The following is a 25,845-nucleotide window of genomic DNA, read 5'->3' on the forward strand; positions in this document are numbered from 1 at the left end:
AGATCTGGCTGTGCTGTAGCCTTGTTCTGCCAGGAATGTATTTATCAGACACTGATGTGCCCCACAGTAGCTGAGCACTTAATATATTTCTCCTCACACACACCTCAGTGAAGCAGGACAGGGCTATTATCCTCATGTTACAGATGGGGAAACTGAGGCAGAAATACTTGCTCAAGTCACACACACAGTCTATAGTAAAGCAGGGAATTGAACCCAGTTTCTCCACTGTAGAGCTGCTCAGCCATTTTTCAATGAAACCTAGTTGAAGCTGGGCCTCGGGGGTGGCAGCATTGGGATCGCTGCTGCTAAGTGAAATTGAAATTCTGGACAATTTTGCATTTTCTTTCAGGGACACCGTATTTTGGTGTTTCTGAAACACAATTTTCAGGAATCTCCAATTTGCTGGGGAAACTCTGGTACATCTGTTTGGCTTCTCAGTCAGAAAGAAAGCCAATTTGTCAGTAACGAAATCCCCAAGTTTCAGCCAGTTAATCCAGAGGCCCATACTAGTGCTGAACCAGTCTTCCTTTACTGCTATCCATAGTCCAGCCCTTTGCATTTTGTAGGCATTCTTCTAATGCACCCTAGGTCACCAGGGAACTGAGGTCTGGCTCTGGTTGCTCATTGGGTGTGGTATATGCTACCCTGACCATCTCTCCCCAATTAAAACAAAAACAAACCTGTTGCTATTTCAGAAGTGTGTTGTAAATGTTGTTCCCCCTTGCTATTTCCAAAAGATGCTGCAGTATTTCTATTTTCACACAGGGCTCAGAGCCAAAGTTTAGAACTCTAAGCCCCGTCTCTGTGTTTGATTGTATGCACTGTTGCATTTTTAACAATGCAGCTGTCTATGCAGCCTCTCAGGTGCTGTGAGCAGAAGTAACCTCACTTATCATGGTATACAAGACCATCCCTCTGCTAAGGAAGCATTAATCGCAAGGTGTGGGGGTGGGTGGGCTTCTGTTCCTTGCAGGAACTCTGAAGTTGGAAGGACCAAGTCACTCCAGCCAGGTTTGGGAAAACTCTACAGCACCAGGAGGAAATAAGGGAAAGTGTAAATTCTCTTCCACTTGCCTTGGACATTGCACAGCCTTGACTTCAGCGTCATGACTCCATTTGCTAAAGGATTCTGCTTTGAAGCATGCTGAGGAAAAGGGGTTAGGGTGCGGGTGGCACTGCTCCTTCCTAAGTTTTGCCCCCCCTCTCATCCAGTGGCCTTGTAAATACTAGTATCATTTATTACCCTCACCATATTCCTTTGCAAAATATGCTAATTCGACACTGCAGCATTGAGGGGTATGTCACATTACCCTGACACACATGGCCATCAGCAAGGTCATTTTAGCATTGTGCTCACCCTTTTGATAAAGCCTGGACAGTCGCTTTAATTATTAAAAATATCATCCTGCTCCACCCCAATGCTTGCTATTTACCATTCAAATGCTTGCTCTCCATGCTGCCCTGGACTGTAGGCTGCTGTTGCAAACATAGGACAAGGATATGGAGAAGTAGAAGGTTCATAGCAGCTTAGAGCTGCAAAAAAATGTACATCAGCACTCAGCATGCAGAAAATTAGTGGGCAGCAAATCTACATGCACTAGCTTGCCATGCACACCCTGCTGCATACAAGTTCCATAGTGTGCTTTGACCTGCTGCAGAACATTTAGCACATAGTAGCAGGTTTCACACAGCCAGTTAGCCAGCGGCAAGCTAATGGGATGTAGATTTACGGCCCAGCTTGCCGCACACTGATCCTGAATAGCCATGCCCTCAGGCTGTACCACTGCTACCTTGGGATTCCCTGCTATAAACTGCAACGATTCCAAGAAGTGATGTTTGTTTCATTTGGCAACTATTTGTCAGAGTTCTAGCTGTCTCTATTAGCCTTGCTCTGTTAACTTACACAGTAGATAGTGTTTGCTTATCATGGAAATAACCTCTATCAACTAGTGTCTTGCAACAACCACAGGAGAGCATCCCTCGGAGACGGATACTCCCTGAAATTAGCGAAGTGTCCTCAAACAGAAGAGAGTTAAAGGTCGGAGCTCCTGAAGGGAGAGAGGAGAGAGAGAGAGTCTGGTTTAGGTAAGCAAGCGAATGAAATGGACTGCTTATTCCCAAATGGGAAAATGATGAGGCAGCTTTGGAATTTGTGAAGCTTTTTATAACTCATTGAAAGTCATAGTGGGACAGTTGCACCACCTAGAGTCAAACAGTGGTTATTTTCTCCCATAGCCCTTAATGTATTATTTCTTGTGATAATTATTCTCCATGCTGAATACTCAGTGTTAGTCTGATGTGACCTATTATTGCAGAGCAGTTCTCCTGTAAATTAAGTTTCACTTATAAACACAGTATATACATAGCTGCAGATACAGTAGCAAGGTGGGGGGGGGGGTTGGCTTTGTTATATGTAAAACATTTAAGCATAGTGATGGCGGCTTCTCATTCAGAGAAGCATTAGTCTTAGAATCTGAGATTATTGGGGAAAGCATTTGTCTATATGTAGAAGTGGCACATGAGGGTGAGATGCTGCTGAATGCCATTTGTCAGGAAAGGGGAGTTTTTGCTCCTAGTAGATAATGTGATATCCCCTGCTGCAATGACTGCTTTACAGCTTGGAAGAGTTAAGATGAATCTGCCCCACTGTTTGCTCCTAAATAAATAGATAACGCACTCACTGAATCAGGCATGCTTTCTGCATAGGGACTTCCTCTGCTTTGTTATGCATAAATTGCAGAGTACACATAAATCGCTCTGATGTGATTTAAAGTTAGACAGGCCCAAACCAGAATTCTAGGTGATGGTTATTCAGAGACCCAACTAGGATCAGGAGCTGCAGAATGCCCTGACTTTTGTAAATCTAAAACCCAGTTCCAAACGGACCTGACACACGGTGTCTGAAACCAGATCCCAGGTTTACAGCTTGAGCCCATCTGTAGATTAAGCATGCTCCATCGGCAATGCCTTAGACTGGGCACTGGTTTCTTAGAATCCAGTGTTTAAAATGGAGGAAGAACCCTCCCTTACTTAGGTTATGGTGGAAGTCTTCATTTTTCCTAGGCCAGCGTATTCAGCCTAAAATGCTATGGGAGGAATATTAACCCTCAATCCATAACATCCCCACCCCTTTCTGATTTTCTAAACTAACCAGATGCTTTTGTGTCTTTCATCTTCCACTAACCCTGTAATTTATGAAGTGCTCCTATAGATAGACACTACTACCCTCTCAAATATTTTTAGGTAGGGGGAACCCATTTGTTGGGAAAGCTGTCTTAGGACTCCCTATCTTTTGATTGAAAAAGGGGGAGTGAGATGGCATTGCCCCAAGGCACTGTTAAAGAGAATGTGTCTTCTGGGAAGATCATCCCCCACTGGCATCAGGAAAGACCCCTCTCTGTGTATATGGAAATAACAAGTAAGACTTAGAATTCGGTAGGACAATAAAAATAAAAATGAAGCACTCAACTGTCACTCTTTCATTTGTTCAATACTTTAATTCATAATGTATTTTCCATTGTTCTAGCTACTTTACATTGAGATTTGGCTGTGTAGCCTTTATAATTCCTAGTTTCCTAGCACGTAAGTATCTTTATCACACCTTGCGCACAGCGCAAAGTTTATTACAGTTAGAGCCAAACACAGTTAGCCAGACACCGCCTCAAAACACAACTGCTGTTCCTTCTGCATGTGGCCCAGCCCCAGAGTTTGTGTTGCCACCACAGACTATTCAACAAGACAGAGGTGAGCCTTGGCCTATAGCTCTCCCTCCCCGTTTAGAGTGTTACTACTCAAGAGGGGAAATGCCCACCGTGGGGATGATCATACAACCCACTCTTGCTGATGTGAGTAAATCCTTACTCAAATGGAATTATTTGCAAGAGTAAGGATTACTCACCTGAATTAGGGTTGCAAGCTCCAGGCCCTTGTGTGGGGAAAGGTAGTCCAGGAATGTAGCAGCACTACTTGGCCATGGAGCATTTGATGAGGTGTGAGCTGTGGAAAAAATAATGCATTGCAACCCGCTGGTAACATGGCAAAAGTGCTGTTAATGTACAGTACCAAGAGTGCAGGTTGGTGCTAACATGTTTGTTCTGTTTAAGTGTTATTTAATGGGGGAGGGAGACATGTAGGTTCCCAAGCCATCTCCAAGGAATGATACTGATGTGGCACAAGCTCCAGCCTTGTGTTGGAGAAAGTTGCTGTTTCTTAGTAGCAGCAGCAGCTGCCAGTCTCCCCCATTGGAGGGCTGCTGGGGCAGTTTAGATTGAGCTTGGAAACTGAACATGCCCGAGCAGCTCTGGCTGCTGCATTCTTCTAACTCAAAGATCAGATTCAGGAAGCTGGCCCTTTAATGTTAGCAATGAAACTGACCAACAGGAGTGAGGTAACAAAAATTGTCAGAGGAGGAGGAGCCTCCTGAGTCATGTGCAAATATAATTCCTTCCCCAGAAGGAAAGTCCTTTCTCCACCAAAATAAAACACATTCATTTCCTAGCATAACACAAACTGCTGCAAGGAACGACAAGCAGGGACAGCATCAGGTCAGTCCATCCTGGATAGAGGGAGATTGGGATAGAAAAGAGCTGATTGTCCTGCAGCAGTGAGGTGAGGGAGGGGAGAAAATGGAGCCATGCAAGCACTGTAGCTGCAGAATGTGTTTTGGGGGCTAGCTCTCCCTGTGTAGCTAAGGGAATGTTCAGCTATGGCTGAGCAAGTGGAGGGGGAGAGTAACGTACTATTTTGGCTGGTTTGCACATCTAGAAAAAAGCATGTTATGGCACAAAAGAGATTCACCTGCATGCACAGAGAGAGCACAGACTGATCAGATGGGGAGTGAACATTCAGTACAGTTCTCTCCTGCAAACAGTACAGCACAGTAGTCATTTCTCAGACTGGTTATTCCAGACACTTTGGGCTCGTGGTGTCCACCCACAGTCTTGGTTAAACAAGAACAGAGGTAATTTCACAACCAGTGCCCTCCCACATCTCAAAACCTCAAGCCAGGTTCCATTCTACCACACCAAGAAGCCATCAGTGGTAGCAAATCAGAGCCTAACAGCTTGCAAACTGCCAGGTGCAGCTGTGCTGAAATACGTGAAACCCGCAGAGGGTGCATGCAGGGTTTGAGGGGGAAAGGAAGAGCAGCTTCGCTGACAAAAATTCTACAGTAACAAGCCCAGAACGTTACCTTGTAGAATAGTCACTGCAAGGAGCAAGGCCCTTCCTCTAGGGTACTGAAGTATTCTTTGGAGAAGGTTGGTTCTGGATGCCTGTGGAAGGGACCTGCGCTATAGAGCATGCAGAAGCCTGCACTGTTGGCTATGCTCTTCTCCTGTCAAACATCAGCTAATTGTAGTAAGTAACCCAAAAGATCTTGCCCTCAAACCTGGTACAAATTATCATGGGATGTTCATACCCTGCCTACAATTCAACTGAAAAGACACTAGTCATCTTGACTGTGCATCTCATAGGTGGACTACCTGCCCTCAGCCTGTGTAGAGGGGGAAAAGCTCATCTGTTTTGGATGGTCCCCAAAAAGGCAAAGAGGACAGAGCTGATCTCCCCTGAGGTGCCCCTACTCTTTCCAGCAGCACTCTGAGACCCCTTATCCAGCAAGGTCCTGGGGGGAAGATGAAAGATACTGACCCTCAGAAGTGCTTGACACTAAGCTCTATTTAGCAGCTTGTTTGGTGAGAGAAGCACTGGCCATTTTAGCTTTGGGCTGGATTTGGAGAGAAGAGATTTCTTCCAATTCCACATTCCAGTGCTGAATGATGGAAAAGCCACCGTCTACCCTGCTCCAACTCCTCTCCATTCTGATACGGCTAGCTGCATGGCAGGTGATGTGTCCAAGCCCTGGAACGCAAAACTACCATGAAGAGGAACGGACTCCGAGGCCATAGGAGAGGGGAGAGTGCCCCTGTTCCTAGGTACTGGTAGGAAAGGAATCCTCTCTTGTGTACTTAGCATTCTAATGCACAGAAATTTAGACTGAGGGTTGCCATTGTATCCGGTGTTCAACCTCACTCTGCCTCGGCATTGCAGCACACATCTGTTCTGAGGAGCTAGAGGGGGAGTGAGTTGAAGGCAATGTTGTAACAGGGTTAATGGTGTTATGCTAAGTTTCTAGCCACCACTGGGAGCAAAGGAGCCACAGAACCCTGAGAGGGGCTGTTCGTGAGAGTTCGTGCCCAACTCAACACACTCCATTCAGCAGTTTGGAGAGCTGCCAAGGTAGGCAGTCAATCTCTTAGATGCTTACCTGACCCACATCCAGCTCTATCACTGCTTTCATTCCAATGAGGAGCTGGACCTTCCTCTTTACTTGCGTGGGAATCACTGCAGATCCCTCACAAAATGTCTTGCAGTGCACATCAGCCAACTGGGGTTATGGTCTCGACTGCAGCTGTCCATTTGTAACAAACAATCCCCTCTTCCCCCCAGCCCTAAAAATGTAGGTTAGGAAAATTAGCTGTTGATAACTAAGCATATACATGAAGAGGAAATATTGGGTTGAACTGTCCCCTTTATACCCGAGTAAATCTTTGAATCCATGGACTTGTCTGGCTCTAAATGCGAGAAGAATTTGGCTTACTGTACCTGACTGATCATTATCTGTTTATATTTGGGATAGGAAAATGGGTCCATTTAAGGGCTGCTGCTGGTGACACAAGCATTATTTCCACAGAGCAGCTTTCGGGTCAGGGCTCAGTAAAGCCAACACATTATGCCTGCCGCAAAAACCATCTCTTCCTTTTAAACTGTGCATTAAAAAATAAATTTGGGTACAAGGTTACACTTTACTAGAGATGCACCCTTTCTGTCCATAGATTTTTATTTGTTTTTGTCTGAAGTGGTGTAATTTCCAGTTCGGGTAGACATACCCGCTACCTCTGATCAAGATAACATGGGCATATCTACTTGAGCTAGAAATTACAGCTCTGTTGTAGACCTACTGAGTGAAAGAGATCTTAGATAGGAAACTGATTCCAAATTGGCATGTGCAATTTAACCATGCAATCAGCTTTACCAGAGAGCAAAGTAGTCAAAGCTGGAGCGTTCATGTCAGGGTTAGAGCTTGATATTCACAACTACCACCCAAGATTAAAATATTTACATACTGTGTACGCTGATTTTGAAATTGTGGTTCAGGCTTTAGCTGCATAGGGAGTTCAGAGTTTTGTGACCTTGATTCTTTTTATTTTTGCTTGTCTGTATTTTAAACCCATTTTTTAATCATGATTCTTCCTAGCGAAAGCGTGGCTTGTACTATACATTAAGGATAGAACCCTTCCAGAAGCATGGTTGCTTTATAGTCAAGTACACAGGCTGAAACTGTTTCCATTCTTTCTCCACCCCACTCTACCAGGAACACAGCATTCCCACTAATGCAAAGTTTTGAAATGAGTCTAAGAGTGTTTGCCTACCCGTCTTCCTCCCCTGCTCCCAGATCTCCCACATCTGAACTACACACTTACCCGAGGATGGTGTCTTTCACAAATAAGTAAGTCTTGAGTTTATGTAACTAGGCCCCCGTTTTCAAACACAGGCACTACATGGACCCTACAGCCCAAAATACCTGTTTTCAGGTAAGCACCAATGGGCAGAATATAGGTACCTAATTTAGGCAGCCAAGTTTGAAAACTGGGCTTAGCAAGGAAACTCCTTTTTTCTCTACATCCGGAAAGATTAGAGCTGAGAAGGTGTGTTCCCGATGAGCTGTCTTTCTATCCCTCCCTCCAGTGCTGCAGCATCTCACGCACCACTATTTAGACCATTCGCTGTTTATGTTACTTTGTGTATATTATATCTGGCTGGGGCTTTAGCTGCAGCAGGAAGGGGAGTGGAGTGGAAGGATAAACCCTTTAAAAAATCTATTTCACAATTGGTCAGACACTGAAAATCAAACCAAACTGTTCTGCCTGTGAACCTGATTGGTTATGCACAGTGGAAGGACGAGGGCCTGTCGGGGCAGAGTGCCAAACAAAGGCTACGATCCTCCCCCACACAGGTCAGCAGGGCAATAAATGTATCTGCCCATGTGTTCAGGCTAGGTCAAAACGGGCGAGCCTCACAGAGAAGAGACCAGGGTGAAAACTAACTTTCAGCTGTACTTACAGTATCCTCCCTTCCATCTATCTCTGTCTCTGTTTTACCACTAGAAATCTCTGCTAGATTATCAACAAACTTTTAACCATAAGCACACCTCAGGCTGGGATTTTCAAAGGACCCTAAAGAAGTTAGGCACCCAACTCCCATTGAAATGCAATAGGATTTGGGTACCTAATGCTCTTAGTCTCCTTTAATCCCAGACTATGTGTGTGTCTTAATTCTGGCTCCCTATTGACATTAAATAATCTACTTCAACCCCTAATGTGGGAGGCAAAGAAATGGGTGTGTTTCTTCTCTGCAAGTGGGGCAGAGAAGCAAAGGGTGAGGGTCTGAGTTAAAAAAAGGCTAGATAAGCAGAGCGATGAGACAACGAAGGATACACTAGCTGAAAGCCAGAGAGGAATTATTGCCAGGGGGCCAGGAAAAGCTTCCTGACACTAAGAGCTTGTCTATATGTACAGTTGCACTGACTTCACTAACAATATGATGTTAAACTGGTGTCATTGCATGTGTAGACACACTTAACGGTTTAGCTTGTAAATTTACAGGCTTGGGATTCAGGTACAGGTTTTGTACCAGTTTGAAACTGGTTATGAATGGATACACCGTAATCTGCAGCAGTTTAACTAAAGCAGCACAAGTTTGTGTAGGCCTGTGATCTGCTGGATGGAACAGACTCTTCCAGGGAAGCTGTGGCTCTTGGACAAAACACTAGAAAATGGACTGCTGGGGTAAGGGGTAGACTAGATGGACAGATTTTTAAGTGGCTGTAGGAGACACTGAAAGGCCTGTGACTGAGAAACAAACCTCGACTGCTACCATCCATCTTTGGCCTTCACAGCTGGGGCAGGTTCCTGTCCTCCATAGCAGGATAAATATATCTGTACATGCAACCCATGAGCTAGATTACAGACTGCAGCTTCACCTCCAGGATCTAGAGTAACTTGCAAATACATTATGAGCTTCCCAATGGCATATTTAGGACAGAAACCACTAGGATCCCCACTCTCCTTTGGATTAAAACCTTGGAAAGGGGGAGGTTAAGCTAGACCCACAGTAACAGAGACATGAAAACCTTCCTTAGTCAGGGTCCTGGATCCCACCAGTGCGTTTGGGCTCTTGTGTCCTTAGAACAGCAGCAGGACACAAACCCATCCTCATCACAGCAGGGGGCACTGACCTGCCTCAACTTCCAGCCTTGGTCTCTTCTTTCCTCAGTGCTAGGGGCTCAGGCTGACCCTATGTTGCCCATTTCAACAGGAAATGCCAGGGAGACGTACAGTTTTAAGCAGCATTAAGTTAAATAAATAAGCATAAATACAATAAATTTTATAAAGCAGTACATTCCCTAGGTTCCTGGGCATGTTTTTGTCTATAGTCCTTTGCCTTGTCTTTCTCCCCCTTCCCCGGTAGTCTGCTAAAATAGTCACGGTTTGAATTTAAGAGTCCCAGTCACACAAGACGCCAACAAGCCCCCCCAGAGAGCTTCAGTACCTCCCCAGCCAAACTAGGCAGCTAGCGCATTTTTAGGAGGAGTGTGTGATAAATGGCTTAGTCAAACTCCTTCTAGAGCCATGTAGGCCAGTGCGATATGATGCAGGAAGGGCCAGTTGCTCACCGTGCTCTTTCAGCGCAGGCAGAAGCTAGAGATGAAACAGACCTGCTCGATCATCCAGTACTCAATACTACCCTAAACGGGGCTGTGTCAGGTGATCTCACCTGCTTGAGAAAATCCTTCCAGAGTCAGAGATGGTGGAGATAGAGGGTCCATAGACCAACTAATCCACCTGGTAAGGCAAGATGGGGAAGCATGATAGTCACCACCGCAAATCCCCTCTATCCTTTCACCACGCAAAGGGATGTGCCACTGTTAGAGCTTGATCCTGAGAGCTGCTGATCACCTGCAGTGCGGGTTAGTGGTTAGTGCACAAGACTGATGATGTGAGGTTGTATTCCTGGCTCTACCACCGAAACATCTCATGTGACCACTCTGTGACTCAGTTTCCCCATCTGTAAATAAGGACAATGATACTCATCCAGTTTTGCAAAGCACAACATAAAGGTATGGTGTCATTCTGATGTCAGTGTGTCCTGTGTGTGCTCAGTACCTCAGGATCAGGCTCTAACCGTGTTGGGTTCCCATTTGTTTGGTGTGTCCAATAATAACTCCTACATCGTTGCCCTTGCTTCTAGTCTCCTCCAGTCACCGAAGCTCGCTCAAAGGCCATGGGCTCACGTATGGCATTTTCAAGTCCCCAGCGACTGCACCGTGTCCCTCTCCTGCTCCTCCAAGACAAAAGAAAACATGCCCACCTGCTGTGGGATTCACACCCAGACAGACATCTCACCAGCTGCCCAGCGAACATGGCGAGCCCAGTACGTTCCATACCACAGCCCTCAGGCTTCCTCTCTTGACCTCTGCTGGGTTAAAATGCCCGATCATTAAAAATTAATATTTTTAAATGGCCTTTCAAAATAAATACAAATGCAACAGCCTGAGCTGCCTGCTGTGTGGATGCCCCTGTAGCTGCCACTATTGATAGCCCCGGAATACTCTCATTCTAAAAGGTTTGCCACAATACAACAGGAAACGCACCAAAACGTCCCCTGTCTACAGCATCTTTCTATGAAAGACAATTACCTGTGTGGCCGGTCCTTTTTTGCACCCCACTTCTAACATCTCCAGGGATCAGCCATGCAACGGGAGAGTGGGTGGCTTCCTGATACAGATCTATTCAATCTGTTTAGTTGCAATTGTGGTTTCTTTTTTTTTTTTTTGTAAAAGGAAGCTGCTCCCTCTCCTTGTGAGTTTCCACCAGAGGTGAGATGTATGTAAATAGATATTGGATATTGGTACATGCCGAATGCCCTCACCTAGCCCACTATTTTATTTTAATTTTTTGGGCAGAAGGGGGGTTAAAATAGTGAGCAACAAGAAAAAAAAAACAGGGTGTTGTATTAAGTCAGAGCCATTAGGCTTTACATGCCTCTGACTGGGAAGTGAGCACAGATAGCCCTTTCAGCACAGCTGCAGCTCCTTAGCACAGGGGTGGCTTATTGACAGGGACAGGAACGCATGGAGGGTTGAGGAAAACAGAGTATGTAAAGGGGACGTTGTCAAGTGAAAAAGAACCCACGGGCTAAATTCACTGACTTCAATGAGATATGCCAGGGTCTGGATTTAGCCAAGAATACCGAGTAACAACCCACGTCAGTGCCCCTCTACCTTGCCATTAGTGTAACTTCTATTAATAAAAAGTGAAATGTTTCATTGAGAAAATCTGGTTCAGTTTCTGTGCTTTACTCAGCAAAATTAGGCTGGCCAGTTTAATGGCGAGTTGCACCCCTACTACAGTATTCTAGCAGAGGGCTCAGAACAAACCCCATTCACTACTGAATGAGAGTCGTTTCCTAGAGAACTCTCATGGCTCAAAGCCTGCTCAATTCAGTAGGCTACACCTACAAGGGACTGATGTCTTCTAGCAAAATCCTCCTTATTCTCAATGGAGCAAGCTAAAGTTGACAGTGTCCCCTTTAAATACCTGTTCAACATTCAGGTACCCTCAGGCGGGAAGAGGGAGGGGGAGGGGAATTTGCTCCAATTCTTCCCTTTAAAACAAACAGACAAACAAACAGCCAGGAATACACAGAAGAGAGGTGCATGGGAACAGGTAAGCGTGAGCTGCACTCTCCCGGACAGTGCCTCAGTGCTGGGAAAGCACAGCCCCCCCATCGCATCCCGTCCTACCCCAGAGACGCTGCAGTTCAACCAGTGTTGGAGGTCTGCACCCACGCTTCTCCTCCTCAGTACATAGGCTTTTTTCCTCTTTTAAAATCTGTATATAATATATATATATATTTATATTCTGTATATATATATTTATATGGTCTATATACATATATTGCACACAATCCTCTGGCCTCCTGTGTTCGCCTCTGTTAGTGGAAACGTTTCCGTTTCTCCTCTGGTTCCGACCCGTAGTCACGCGACCCGATGCCATTCTGCAGGTTTACTAGTGAATCCTTCATCTGCAAGACAAAAGCCACCCTGAGTGTTTGGCTGCTGTAAAGTCTTGGAGGCGCTGGGGCTTTGAACCTAGCCTCCCCGCCACGGGCTGGTGGAAGGTGTTCCTATTGCACTCCTTGGCTTGGTACCAGAATGCCTGGCCTGGAAGCGACAGGGAGTGAGAGGTGCGTGGCCAGCCAGGCAGATGGAGCACAGAGTGACAGCTAGGACCTAGGTTTCTGACAGATGCATGTTATTTAAATTATATTGGAAGCAAAAGCATGTTACAAACTGCAAAGTCTGTACAGATAGCCCCCTCTCTGTGGGGGAGGGTGGACACCAACCAGCAAACAGGTAGCAGGGCAGGGCGGGAGTGTTCAAAAACATAATCCCCCTGCTCTAAAGTGCCCTAAAGGATCGCCAATGCTCACATGGAGCAGACCCCCTCCCTCTTTAAGGTCTCATGTGGAAGACCTGCACTCGGTAAGCTGCATGGGAGTCAATTTGTCTATTTTACCACGGGACTGTGGAGGGCTGAATGGATCAAACTGGGATGTGAACACCAAGCATCCAGACCTGATGCTACATCCACCATCTGGCCTATGGTACTGGGTCAAGGAGAAGCTCCATAATTCAGGATTGCTCTGAAGGTGTCAAAGCTTACCTGCTTGCACTAGTCCTGTTTGAAGGGGTCATGATGTGCATGTGGGGACAGCTAGAGACAGCCTGGGTAGGTAAGGATCTAGACAGACAGCAGGGTGGTTGTAGAAATGTTCCACCCAGTCTCATGTAATAGGAATTTCTGGGGCAAATGGCTGTGAGATGCTGTTCTCACCTGGTCTAGAAGCATCACGGAGGATTTGATGATCTCACGCCACTTCTGCAGCTCTGTGTCATGATACTTCTGCTGGGACTCTAGCAACCGAGCCCATTCCGACTGAGACTGGGGTAACCTGCCAGGTGCACACAAAACACAAATGGTTTGGCTCTGGAGAAGCAAGGGGGTGGGATGGATGTAGGGGAGTTCCTGGCTGCTGAGTAAAAGGATGTCATTGACGATTCACCTCAAAGCCAGAGCGTACCCCCCACCCTCCCACACTCATTCATAAAACTTCCACCCACCACACATTGTCTTCCTTGGAAACCTCTGCCCAACCTCAGCTTCAATGAAGATGCTTTGAAATGAACATTTCCAGATGTATGCAGTGCTGTAGCTGTGTCCATCCCAGGATATTAGAGAGAAAAGATGTGTGAGGTAATTATTTTATTGTCTCAATTTCTGTCAGTGAGAGAGACAAGCTATACATATAAAATATCCAACAACAACTACGTGCGTGAAACCAGACAATCACTACGCTCTCGAGAGTACTGCTCGTCTAGCAGAGTCTATAGCAGGAAAGGCCTGATTCTCACCCCCAGTGTAAGCGCCAGCTTGCTTGTTCCAATCCAAATAATTTATCTTCCCTTTAGTGTGTAAGGCTGGGAAAGAGGCAACTGGGCAGCTCTGGGCTGTGGAGTTTTGGAAAAGCCACCAGTGTCTACACGAAGTAATAGTTAGTGAGGGGCAAAGATAAATAAAATGCAAAGTTACCTTTCCGGTAGCCGCAGGCCCTGCCATGCGGTGAGGGTCTGGGTGGTGTATTCCAACATCCAAAGTTTGTAGAACAGCATCATATTGAGAATTACCAACAGCACCAGACTGGGAAGGAGAAAAAAGACAGTGGTGGAAACATCCCCAACTATATACATCATTCAAGCCCCTCCCTATAAAATGCCCCAAAGGTCCCAGGGTCCTGGATGCCTTAGTCAGCCGACAGCAGTGGCAGTTTTGCCTGAATAAGAACTGGGTGATCAGGGCCTGAAGCTTTAATTGAGAAAGAGAAAGAGACGCAGACAGAACTTCATGAAATGAACACAACTGAGGGCAGAGCAATGGGGAGACTGACAGATCAGCTCAGACAACGTATAAACCAAGTTTGGTGGATTAGGATTCCAGCTCAGCGGGTGGCAAGTTATATCCGATACTGAGAAAAGCAGGTGAAAAACACAAGAGTAAAGAGGTAAAAAAGAGACAGTACCTGAAACAAATCCTAATGGGAGCAGGAAAGAGAAAAGATGGAGGAGCTAGAGGTTAGAAACAGACCAGCACAGGGACAGGAGAAACTGAGGGGGAACGTCTGGTGGATACATATAATACACAGAAGGGAAGGAAAGAAAGGGTGGAGGAAGGAGAGGAGAGAGAAGGGAAGAAAGCTGTAGCTGCATGGGTGTTTCTCTAAGGACAATGCTCTTCTTTCCCTAGCAGCACAGCAGAGGTTGAGCGGTGCCTGCAGACCACTACACATGGGGCACCTGCACACGGTATTGTTCGGATTATAAATTCACATTTCAAGTTGCAAGCACCTCTTTCTCTATTTGCACCAAGCTGCGTGAAAGGAGCCTGACGGGACAGCATGCCAACCAATGCTCTCACTTTATATAAGGTCGCCACAACCTGGCATTTGTGGTGGTTATATCTATTAGATGCATCAGCGGCTCAGATAAAAGATGCCAGCCAAGATGGGAGGCTTTTAATTACCATGTTTGGGGCTGTCTGAGAACATCCCCACAGCTTCAGAACCAGTGGGCCAACCCCATTTTTCTGGCTAATGGCCATTGGCGAGATACAGTATTCTGAAAATATTACAAACGCTTTGATCTCTGGTGCACCAGTTTGGAAGCAGATGCATTGGTAGCCTCTAAGTCATTCCAATCAGACAGCTGTCTGGTAGCCTATTAACAGGGATTATTCTAAATTGATCTTTTGTGCTTTCTTACCTAAATGGTTGGGTGTGCCAGGTGCATCTGGCAGAAAGTGTTTTGGTAGAGAAGGTACTGGTATGTTCAGCAGCAAACATCTGTCATGCTGCCAGATACACCAGGTCAGTCTAACAGCAGATATCTGCAGCGCTGCCAAATGTGCGTCTAGCAGAAGATGCCTACCACGGTGCCAGAGTTATTGAGCACATCCAGCAGGAAGTATCTGGCTTGCTGCTAGATGTACCAGCTCTGTCAGAAAGCATCTTCAGCCTTATCCCAGTCAGGACCAGGGAGTGCAGAAAAAGAGGCACAGCAATTTAAAAAGTAAAATTCAAATGGTAAATTCAAATTTTCCAAACGTCTGAAAAGGCTGGTTGAGTTTGGGGCAAAAGCTTGGGGTTGTTCTTACTTTATTCAAACTGGTTCAGCGGATCCTCTGTTATTAGGATCACGTTTCAGTTAGGCTAAGTCCTGGGGAAGATTTTCCTCTCTGTGCAGGTCACAGTAAATCATTAATGCTTTGTCAGGCACCTGTACAGTGTCTTTCCTCCAAAAGTCATTTACACATGAGTGCATTAACCTCCCAACAGCTTAAGTGGCAGGTAAGCATTAGGACTCCCATTTTATAGGTGGGTAAATGGAGACCAAAAGAGGTCTTGTAGCTGGACCAAGCTTGTTTGGATCATGTGTGCATTTCTAATAAGCCCACCACCGTGGTAGCCATTGCGAAGTAAGTGGCAGAGACAGGACAAAAACCCAGCAGTCCTGATTTCTAATAGCCTGCTATAACCATTGTACAGGCACACCCAGTTCTCACCAATCCCTCCCCGCACTTTTTCTCTTCTAAGAAATCTGTTTATAATTCTAAGATTTCTTAGAAATCTCTTCCTAATGGGCTGGTTTCCTTCCAATATGGAATTTCTCCAAAACCCAGAACTCTGGAACATACATATTTGCAAGTAGCCAAGAAGGTTTCACTCCGGAATGTGATGAGAGGAAAACAGGTAGCAAACCGACTGGTCACATACAATAAAAACGAATGTAGTGAACACACTGTTGTAGTAGTAGTATAGTACCTTTACCATTAGCACTACAGTATAATAGTTTGCATGATAAATGCACCACATTTTCACTTTCCTGGGAACTGCTAGGTTGTTTGTATGTGGTACCAAGTAGGTAAATAAAAAAACTTACAGTCTCTGCATTGTGCAAAATCCTTAATTTGTAAAATGTCTAAACCAAGACCCCGGATACAATAAAAAGAACCTGTTTTATTCCTCACTTTCCAAAAATGTTTCTGTTATTTACAATTCTTTCTCTTCAGTCATTATTTATGGGGTCTCATGTTCATATTCGTTTCTCTGGCCTCTCATCGGCTCTCCTCTGTCGACTATAGATTTCCCCCTCCCTTTCCCCGGTGCTCTGGTGAACAAAGCGTACTCTGTAGTTGAGCTACCTCCTAGGACTTCTAGGAATGTGTAGGAATGCAGGGTTCTGTCTGGCTGAGGGCAAGGTCAGGCCTGGGGGGGAAGGGAGTGGGTTGGATAAAGAAAGAACCGGATAGGAGTCTGAGTCACAATGTTGAGATGTGGATCATCTCCAGCAGGAGCTGACCCAAACCTTTGACCAGAGCTAGAATTCAACTATATGGAACATTTATGAGGTGTTTTTTTGAAAGGTTAATTTATTTGATTTTTGCTTTTGGGGCAGCGTCTGCTGGAGAAGATCCACATCTCAACATGGTGACTCAGACTCCTATCCAGTTCTTTCTTTATCCTACCCGCTCCCTTCCCCACGGAGACAGGAGGACCCCAGGAGCGAGACTGAGCAAGCCAGGAGGGCGTAAGGAGTCACTCACACACAGCTGATAACGACCAGCAGCTTGGAGACGCTCTGCAGATGGAAGCCACTGGGACTGTCCTCAGGGACATGCCGCGTCTGCGTGGAACCTGAGGGGAAACATTTTGTCATGCATTTAAGTTATGTCCTAGGAAGAGCTCAATTCCTATCCTCTCCACACTCCCAAATCCCACTCCAACAATCACCCCCCAGGCTGAAATCCACTGCACCCCTACCTCTAAGAGGGGTCTAGCCCCCGGTCCCTCTCTGCCCCTGGCCCCCAGAGGGGCCCGGCCCCACCCCATCACCATCCCCGAAGAGCCCAGCTCCTAGCTGGCAATTCCATACCTGCCACGTGCTTGATGCGATGCACAACCTCCTCATCTGTGGGGGTGGTGACAGGACTCAGCACCTCCTCCAGGTGTGGCACCCGCAGGTGGGCGTGGGGCCGTTTCCTTCGGCGCAATGTGGATTGCTTGCTCATCTTCTCTTTGGGGGATTGTCTGTGGATCTCCGCTAGGTACATGCTCTCGGTTTTGGTCAGTTCACTCTCTGCAGTGAGTCAGGCAACGTGTTTAATATCAAGGGAAAATAACGGAGGGTCACTCTATACAAGGTCACTTTCATAGAGGCTTGGGACCATAACAACACAGTTTCCACCCAGTGCCACCCTCTGGGCCAAAGCAGGGCCCAGCACTGGCAGCTTCAGAAGATGAAAGCAGGCATATCCATAATGCACCTGGCCGAATGTCTGGTGCTGACCGCCTTGTGTTCATGCTAAAGCACTGAGATCTCACGACCCACACATGTTAATGGGCAGCGCTAAATGTGAAGTAATAACATCATCCAGCTCTGTCTGAAACCCAGCCATGGTAGCCGACTCTTGCTAGTCTGCTATTGAATCCCACACCACCAGACTGCCTGCAGGAACGCATGTGCACACACCCCGATATCAACACGCCACAGCCCCTTGGTAATAGTGGAACGGGTGAACGACTGCAGCTCTCACCTAAATGACGGAAATAATCTTCTAGGCCACTCCAGAAGTTTTTCTCAATGAAGGATTTCACAAGTCCCCACGGCTGCTTCCTGTAACGTAGCTCTGTAGAAACCCTGAGGGAAGAAAAGAACAAACCCAGTTACCCCTGAGCTGTCACCTCCTAATCTTTGCCCCCTGGATGCAGTGGGGACAGGTGAATCCACGGCCTACAAACCTTTGCTAAAGCAACAGAACACGTGTTATTTCTCCCTCTCATGATTTCGACGGTGGCTATGGCTGGGGCCTGAAGCGCCAAAATGCTGCCCGTGGCCCATTCCTGAAAGCCTCTCCCTGTGGCAGTTCTTTTCAGCCCAGTGTCAAAATCCCCCCAGCAAATCTGGACGTGTACTGGATACGCAGCCAAACACTCGGGCGCTGATCCAAGCCCAGCCCAAACCTCCAAGGCTGCAGAATTTTACCCAATACTAACCTGCTGGCAGCTCTGCTTGCTCACTTGCCCTATGAATCTCTCACAGCCCTGTGCTCTCTGTTGGCGCCTCCCATTGCCCACAAGATTCAATGGATAGTACATAGCAGCTGTTCCTATGAACCATTTATTCAAAGAGAGGTTCTCTGGCTCTTGGCCACCTCCCAACCCTAACCCACACTTCCTTTGCACCAACTATACTGTCTGCTCAAGGGCCAGTGGAATAAGTAGCCACCTCTCCTACCACTCTGAAGAGCTATGGGGAGGTTCTGCTTGCAAGGGGTAAGGTATGGGGGGCAAAGACAGGCTTCTTGCAGTCTCTCCACCCTTCCCTTGTAAAGCAGAGGGCAGGAGTTCACCCTTTGTTATTTGTAAAGTGCCTTGAGATCCTGGGAGGAAAGGTGCTCTAGAGAGGCCGGTGGATGAGTATTTTTCATCATCAACAAATCCACAGTCCCTCCGAGTACTGTACCTGAGTCGGCTTTTGTTTCTGGCGACACGAGTCAACGTGTAGCGGTTAATGGTGTAGAAATAATCATGGTAGGGGACGTCGTGAGTTAGCACCTCTGCGTCTATCACGTAGCACTCGCTTTCTTGGCTGGCTTTGTACATTGTCTGCGCAAAGCGGAGAGGAGAGCACAGGGAAGAGGTTAGTCTGGTCAGAGCGAGGCCAGGACAGAGCATGGCTCTTCACTGCAATCGTGCAAAACATCTCATGCAGAAGTAAGAGCCACCTATGTGACCCGTTTGTGTTAAGTTTTCCGTTAGCAGCTGAGTTTTCCTGGTGTGAATATTCATTAAAAAACAAAACAAAATGTAAGCTCAAGTATTTCCCTATGGCAAATCTGAAATTGGAAATTTGATTAGAATGTTCCAAACTCAAGCAGTTTGGGTTAGTTACATACCTAATCCCATCAGAAACAATACCCCCACCGACTTATGTAACTGACCAATGCTAACGTTCCCCAATAAACTGATCTCTGGCTCTTTATATTGTACAGAGGGAAGAATTCTGCAAATATTTGTGAACAACATAAATATCTGTTTCTTGGCATGAAGGCTAAGTAGCATTGCCTTACTGGAAAGAATGATCAATTACTGCAGTCAATGGGCCCAATTCTCTATTGCCATGTACACTGCAAAATTATTTACACCAGTGCAAAATGAGTGTAAATCATTACTATTCTGGGTTTGGTAGCATTTCACAAAGGCTTTGCACTGGTGGAAATGGCTACACAAGGTGCAGGACAATGGACAGTCTAGTCCATTTACTTTACAAGGTAACCTCGTCACTTTAACAAGCCGGAGACTGTACAGACAGGGGAGTCTCCAGAGATTTCATAAGGCTTGTCTTCGCCGCAAAGGTAATTCAAGTTATACTATAATTTGAGTGTTGCCCCTAACTTGAGTCCCATCCGCACAACAGAAACCCTTAACTCAAGTGTGGAGATGCTTTTAACTCAAGTTGTCCCCTCTGAGGAGAGGAGATACAGGTTACAGATAAGTGAGCAGAACACATTAGCTGCCAAAGCAATTACTCTGTGCAACTCAGGTGTTATTTTGCAGTGGGGCCACTCTCACTCAAACAAAGCTAACTCAAGAGGAGTTAACTCTGCTGGGAAGACACATCCACGGTGTCTCATGTACACCTCCCCTCCCATCATGATAATGCAGGCCATGTCCTCCTCCACCAGGATAACACCTCTGCAGGAGCTGCAGCATTTGCTTACACAGGACAACAACAGGAAGGAAGGATCAAGCAGTGTCAGATTCTCTGTAGAGTGACAAGTGCTTTGTCCCCTTGGGAATAAAATTATTTGCACTGGCTTCTTCTTCTCTTCATTTCATCTCCCCTTTTCCCCACCCTGGTCTGTGCCTCTCTCCCCCCACTCTGCCTTTTCACACATGATCCTCTGCTACCCGGCTGGCTCACTTCTCCTTCCATCCTGCATATGCTTCTCTGTTGCATGGTCCTTTTCTTCACCTTGGGTTCCCATCTCTTCTGCTCCCTCAAACAAGTTGTCCAGCCACACTGTCGTCTTCTCCCCCTGCTCCCCAGGGCATTCTTCCTCACTGCCTCATTACTGTCTCCCTGGCTTGCCTGGATACTCCTCTCCTGGGCTGTGGCTGGCAACTCCAGTGCCACTGCAGGCTCTGCTCTCAAGGCAGAGGTACTGTTTCCTCCTATGCAGCTGCAGCTACTAAATAAAGACAGCCAGACTGGCTCCTCTTCCGTGTTTCCAGCTGCTTTTACTGGCCTATGGTTCTGAGCACTTCTATGCAATAAAGAGCCGGGACTCCTTTACAGGCAGTTGGAAAGAGGAGGAGCGACCACCATGTGACCCACCTGCTCCCGACTGACCACCAGCAAATGTCCCACAGGCTGTACCTCGGGAACCACTGGTGCAGACAGCGGCTTTGCTGTTTAATTAGGCTGTTTGTTCTGGGAACAGATTTCCCTTCACCTGGAAATTCCCAGTCACTTCCCTGTAGCACAACTTAGCCATTAGAATTTGCAATGATAATGAGTGGCAAATTAATAACAGAGGAAGCCAGGCGCGGGGGGGGGAGAGAGAGAGAGCACGCACATCCCAGAGCCCAGGGTATTAAAATAAGTCTCTGATCAGTCTCTGTCTGGCACCTTCCTATTCTGCTTCCACATACCTGAGTCTCAGTGACAGTAGCAGTTTTCGGGGCGAGAGGATTGGTGAGGGTGATTGTGTACAGGATTGCTCTGCTCTGATTGCCATTTTCTTCCTTCTTCCACGGATGAAAGATAATCTCTGGGAAAGGAAAGGCCACCGAGTTAGAATCTTGACTTGACAGAGGTGTTAACTCAGTGGGAAGCTATCCACACACCCAGGCCCAACAGAATTGGCCCTCATTGCTCCCCTCATTGGCAGGCTTGAGACTGAAAGCCTCTCCCTCCCCTAGCCATGGTCTCCCCAAGGACAGAGGCACATTGGTGTGGAGGGGCTGGGGAAGCTGCTGACTGTCCCACAGATACACCAGGACATCATTCTCCAGGGCTGTCAATCCAGCATCCTCCGACAATGCTCACATTCACTTCATCTTTCTGTTTTTTTTAATAAAGAGTTTTGTATTGACCTTTCCAGCCACCACACTTTTCAAGTCCCGTGAGGCTGCCAGTTGAGGGAGAGGCAGAAAACATGTAGAAAGAGGCTCATTGTAGCATTGCTTTAGCTTTAGAAATGCCTGAGGAATTCCGAGGTCTGGTTTTTCTCCCCTTGTCCAGCATCAGGGATAGGGTCAGGGGGTCTCTCTGTCTTCCCACAAGACGATGTTAGAGCTACAGTAAAAACATGGACTGTACTACATCAAGAATCACTCTCTGCCTGGGCTACAGACTGTGCCACTCTGTGATGTGCTGAGATTTGCATGCAAAGCCAGAGATGCTTTCTACTGGGAACCTGATGCCTGGAGCTGGGTGCGTGATCAAGGGTGGGCTGAGCTTAAATGGGGCCTGGAACTTCCAAAGACTTCAGGACTCCCTCTGGTACCCCCAGCCCAGCCAGCCTCACCCTCCAGGTACACTTGTGGCAGCAACAGCAATACACTAAGTTGTGCCTCTAAGCCGCGCCCTCCAAACCAACATGCAGAGGCCCCCTTCTGCATTGCCCTTAGCACCTAGTGCTGCGTGAATCAGCTGCTGGGCATGGGGCACGTCCTAGGATGGTGCATGGCTCACCGGAGAACCGACGTTGTTCCATGAAATCCCTCTGGAACTGGGAGTCAGTGAAGAGCAGGTCATACAGTTTGTCCACGCTGAAACTGAACACCTCATTCATGTACTGCCGGCCATTCAGATCCTCGTAAAAGGCCTGAACTTCCCCTGCAGGAAGACAGAGAGAGGTGAGAGCGCTGCTGGCCTCCAGGCCAAAGGACACTGCACCAGACTCAAAGGCTCCCCTTTTGCAGTGCCAGGACTGTACCAGTTACAGTCTGGGAAAGGAGAAGAGCCCAAAGGAGACACAGCTGGTTCCCTTTCTTTTAATGCCCCCAGGGCAATGACTGTAATATTAGTAGTGTAATTCACCCCATGGAGTTATTTCATTGTTTCCCTTTCATCTGGCCCATGATGCTGAGTTGCTGAAGACCTCGAGAATCCAGTAAAGGAGGATAGCACAGTATCCCCACAATACCTCCAATTGGGAAAGATAGCACCAGGGCATCCTGGGACACCACAGGACAGCCATACCCGCCATCGCTGCCCACCTTCATCATGGGTCTCCGACGAGTCGCTGAGCTCCGTTGGAATGTCCTCGTTGTCGTTGAAGTCCAGGGAAGGGGAGTTCACCGGGGCGATGATCTCGATCTTGTCTCCAATGATGTTTTCAAGGGTGAGTTCCTTCTCAAGGGGACTCTCCACCAACTCCTCCTCCTCCGGAAGCATCCCGTCAAACTGGGATGAGGCAGAGTGCAAGAAAGGCGATCAGGATGCCACCACAGAGAGCTACGTGATACGATTTTGACACACACGCCCCCTATCAGTGAAAATTCCCACTGGCATAGCTCTTTCTCTGACACACTCACACACACACCCCCTACAGGTCAAAGACTAGAGCCCAAAGGACAAACAGTCCTCCAGGTTGGGGCTGAGCAACGGGCCAACCACCCATCCTCATAAAAAAGGTTAAATTATAAAAGCACAACAAGGTAGCCATTCCTGCAAACAGCATGATAGACAAGGATGGGGAGCCATCCTCCTGCCCTAAGTGACATCTGATGGTATGGGAAAGATTCACATTAGGGCTGTCAAGCAATTAAAAAAATGAATCGCAATTAATTGTGCTGTTAAACAATAATAGAATACTATTTATTTAAATATTTTTGGATGTTTTCTACATTTTCAAATATATTGATTTCAATTACAACACAGAATAAAAAGTGTACTGTGCTCACTTTATTTTTGATTACAAGTATTTGCACTGTAAAAAAGCCAAAAGAAATAGTATTTTTCAATTCACCTAATACATGTACCGTAGTGCAATCTCTTTATCATGAAAGTTGAAAAAAAAAACTGCATTCAAAAATAAAATAACGTGAAATTTTAGAGCCTGCAAGTCCACTCAGTCCTACTTCTTGCTCAGCCAATCACTCGGAAAACAAATTTGTTTACATTTGCAGGAGATACTGCTTCCTGCTTCTTGTTTACAATGTCAACTGAAAGCGAGACCAGGCAGTCTCATTGCACTGTTGTAGCCGGAGTCGCAAGATATTTACGTGCCAGATGCGCTAAAGATTCATATGTCCCTTCATGCTTCAATCACCATGCCAGGGGACATGCGTCCATGCTGATGACCGGTTCTGTTTGATAACGATCCAAATCAGTGCAGACTGAGGCATGTTCATTTTCATTATGAGAGTCAGATGCCACCAGCAGAAGGTTGATTTTCTTTTTTGGAGGTTCGGGTTCTGTAGTTTCCGCACTGGAGTATTGCTCTTTTAAGACTTATAAAAGCATGCTCCACACCTCTTCCCTCTCAGATTTTGGAAGGCACTTCATATTCTTAAACCTTGGGTCAAGTGCTGTATCTATTCTTAGAAATCTCACATTGGTATCTTTTTTGTGAAAAAAGTGATTTTTGTGAAAAAATCAGTTTTGTGAAATCTGCAGTGAAAGTGTTCTTAAAATGAACAACATGTGCTGGGTCATCATCCGAGACTGCTATAACATGAAATATATGACAGAATGCGGGTAAAATAGAGCAGGGGACATACAATTCTCCCCCAAGGAGTTCAGTCACAAAGTTAATTAACGCATCATTTTTTTAACGACTGTCATCAGCATGGAAGCATGTTCTCTGGAATGGTGGCCAAAGCATGAAGGGGCATACAAATGTTTAGCATATCTGGCATGTAAATACCTTGCAATACTGGCTACAAATGCGCCATGCAAATGCCTGTTCTCACTTTCTGGTGACACTGTAAATAAGAAGAGGGCAGTATTATCTCCTGCAAATGTAAACAAACAAAAAAATCTACATTTGTAAGTTGCTCTTTCACGACAAAGACTGCACTACAGTACTTGTATGAGGTGAATTGAAAAATACTATTTCTTTTGTTATCATTTTTACCGTGCAAATATTTGTAATAAAAAATAATATACATTTTGATTTCAATTATAACACAGAATACAATATATGAAAATATAGAAAAACATCCAAAATATTTAATAAATTACAATTAGTATTCTATTGTTTAACAGTGCGATTAAAACTGCGATTAATCACGATTAATGTTTTGAGTTAATCGCGTGAGTTAACTGCGATTAATCAACAGCCCTAATTGATATATTTATTTTTAATACACACAGGGACCAATTTTTCCAGGTCTTAACACCTGCCCTTGACTTCAACAGCAGCTGGGGCTGCTCAACACCTCTGGAAATCAGGCTAACGCTCTGTGTGCATTCCCATGTATTCCCAAAGATCTTTTTATATTTCAGTTAAGGTTGTGCACATACATAAGGATATAAAAATATATCACATCCAAGTTCCAGTTATCCTCAAACAAGCACTACAAACCCAGGAAATTCAGAGTTGAGATTAAACCCCAACACAAACCAAACTTGTCAAGGTATGGAAATGTGCAGTGAGGCCACCTCAGTCACCTTAACTCTGCCTTGGAGTGACGCCATGAGTGGAAACAGATTTTAGGGGGGGAACCAACAACCCAAATCTATCTTGAAAAATCAGTTTCCTTTCATCTGAGACCACAGATGCCAAAATGCTTTCATTGCCACCATATAACAGGCATGGTTAATGACTTTCAGGGCAGGCTGCAGGTCCCTCTTCTTTTTTTCCCTTGGGGAGGGTCGCGATGGGAGATCGTAGCAACACTTGTGAGGGGTGGGTTATTTTTGGTTGCATTGGAAGAGGGACTACAGGAGCAGCCTGTTACACCACGGTTTATTTAAGAACTGTCAAGAGGAGGAGGATCAGGAACTCCTGTTTAAAGGGCGTGTGTATAGGTCTAAATAAATAAATAAAGAGACAACAGTATCCCCAAGGGATTACACATAACTTCTGCAGGCTGCTAAATTATCGACCTGAATCTCTCCTCTAAGTCACAGCTTGTCTTTCCTTCAGCTTATTTGTACGCTCCTGGCCTCTGGTCTGCAATCAGAATTGGGATGGGATAGGGGAAGGAGACACATACTGAAGTTGGCGCTTCACTGCTCCCTGTGGACGTCAACGTGCAGGCGGTGATGGACTTCTTGGGCAGCAGAGGACTAGCTTCAGGTTTGGCCTCCATGCTGCTCTTGGAGGAGCTGTCATTCACTTCATTTTCTTCTACAGGGATCTCCTCGCAGTAGCTGTAAATCCAGAGAGAACATGCCAGTCTTTAATTCTGTATTTCCCTAGCTCTGGCTGGGACTGGAGATGGGAAATGTTGGAATAAGGATGTTCTCATGGTATTTCCAGCCTGAGCGGAAGCAGAAATGACTGGGAATCTTGTGGGAACAGCCTTTTCCCAACATGGTTCCAGCCCCCAAAGTTTCAGGTGCTTATACAAATTATAAAGAGGTTTTGATATCTTCTGTCAGGATAATGCATTGGCTTGTGTGCAACAGCATGTCCTCACTGCAGTGGTTGG

General features: G+C 46.2%; 2 protein-coding genes across 10 annotated transcripts in view; one reads left to right on the forward strand and one right to left on the reverse strand.

The window, feature by feature from the left end:
- SCN3B (sodium voltage-gated channel beta subunit 3) overlaps window positions 1-10,611 on the forward strand; it is a 32,440-nt gene extending 21,829 nt beyond the window's left edge. For 3 of the 4 annotated variants that reach the window (XM_054049527.1, XM_054049528.1, XM_054049525.1), the window contains one exon: window positions 974-10,611. The gene's annotated coding sequence lies outside the window, so the exon portion shown is untranslated. The remainder of the gene's footprint in view (window positions 1-973) is intronic. The other variant, XM_054049526.1, reaches the window with a different exon arrangement.
- GRAMD1B (GRAM domain containing 1B) overlaps window positions 1-25,845 on the reverse strand; it is a 224,202-nt gene that overhangs the window by 6,526 nt on the left and 191,831 nt on the right. For 4 of the 6 annotated variants that reach the window (XM_054049521.1, XM_054049518.1, XM_054049522.1 and 1 more), the window contains 11 exons: window positions 25,408-25,564; window positions 22,462-22,648; window positions 21,935-22,078; window positions 20,890-21,008; window positions 18,698-18,840; window positions 17,769-17,872; window positions 17,108-17,311; window positions 16,779-16,869; window positions 13,713-13,820; window positions 12,957-13,074; window positions 11,864-12,144 (listed from right to left, as the gene is read on the reverse strand). In XM_054049521.1, coding sequence (XP_053905496.1) covers window positions 12,055-12,144; window positions 12,957-13,074; window positions 13,713-13,820; window positions 16,779-16,869; window positions 17,108-17,311; window positions 17,769-17,872; window positions 18,698-18,840; window positions 20,890-21,008; window positions 21,935-22,078; window positions 22,462-22,648; window positions 25,408-25,564 — 1,465 coding nt within the window. In that variant the 3' untranslated portion in view covers window positions 11,864-12,054. Of the gene's footprint in view, window positions 1-11,863; window positions 12,145-12,956; window positions 13,075-13,712; window positions 13,821-16,778; window positions 16,870-17,107; window positions 17,312-17,768; window positions 17,873-18,697; window positions 18,841-20,889; window positions 21,009-21,934; window positions 22,079-22,461; window positions 22,649-24,113; window positions 24,172-25,407; window positions 25,565-25,845 lie in introns of those variants that run through there. The other 2 variants (XM_054049523.1, XM_054049524.1) reach the window with 2 other exon arrangements.

This window comes from Malaclemys terrapin, chromosome 15 (assembly GCF_027887155.1).
Source record: "Malaclemys terrapin pileata isolate rMalTer1 chromosome 15, rMalTer1.hap1, whole genome shotgun sequence".
Lineage (NCBI taxonomy): Eukaryota > Metazoa > Chordata > Testudines > Emydidae > Malaclemys > Malaclemys terrapin.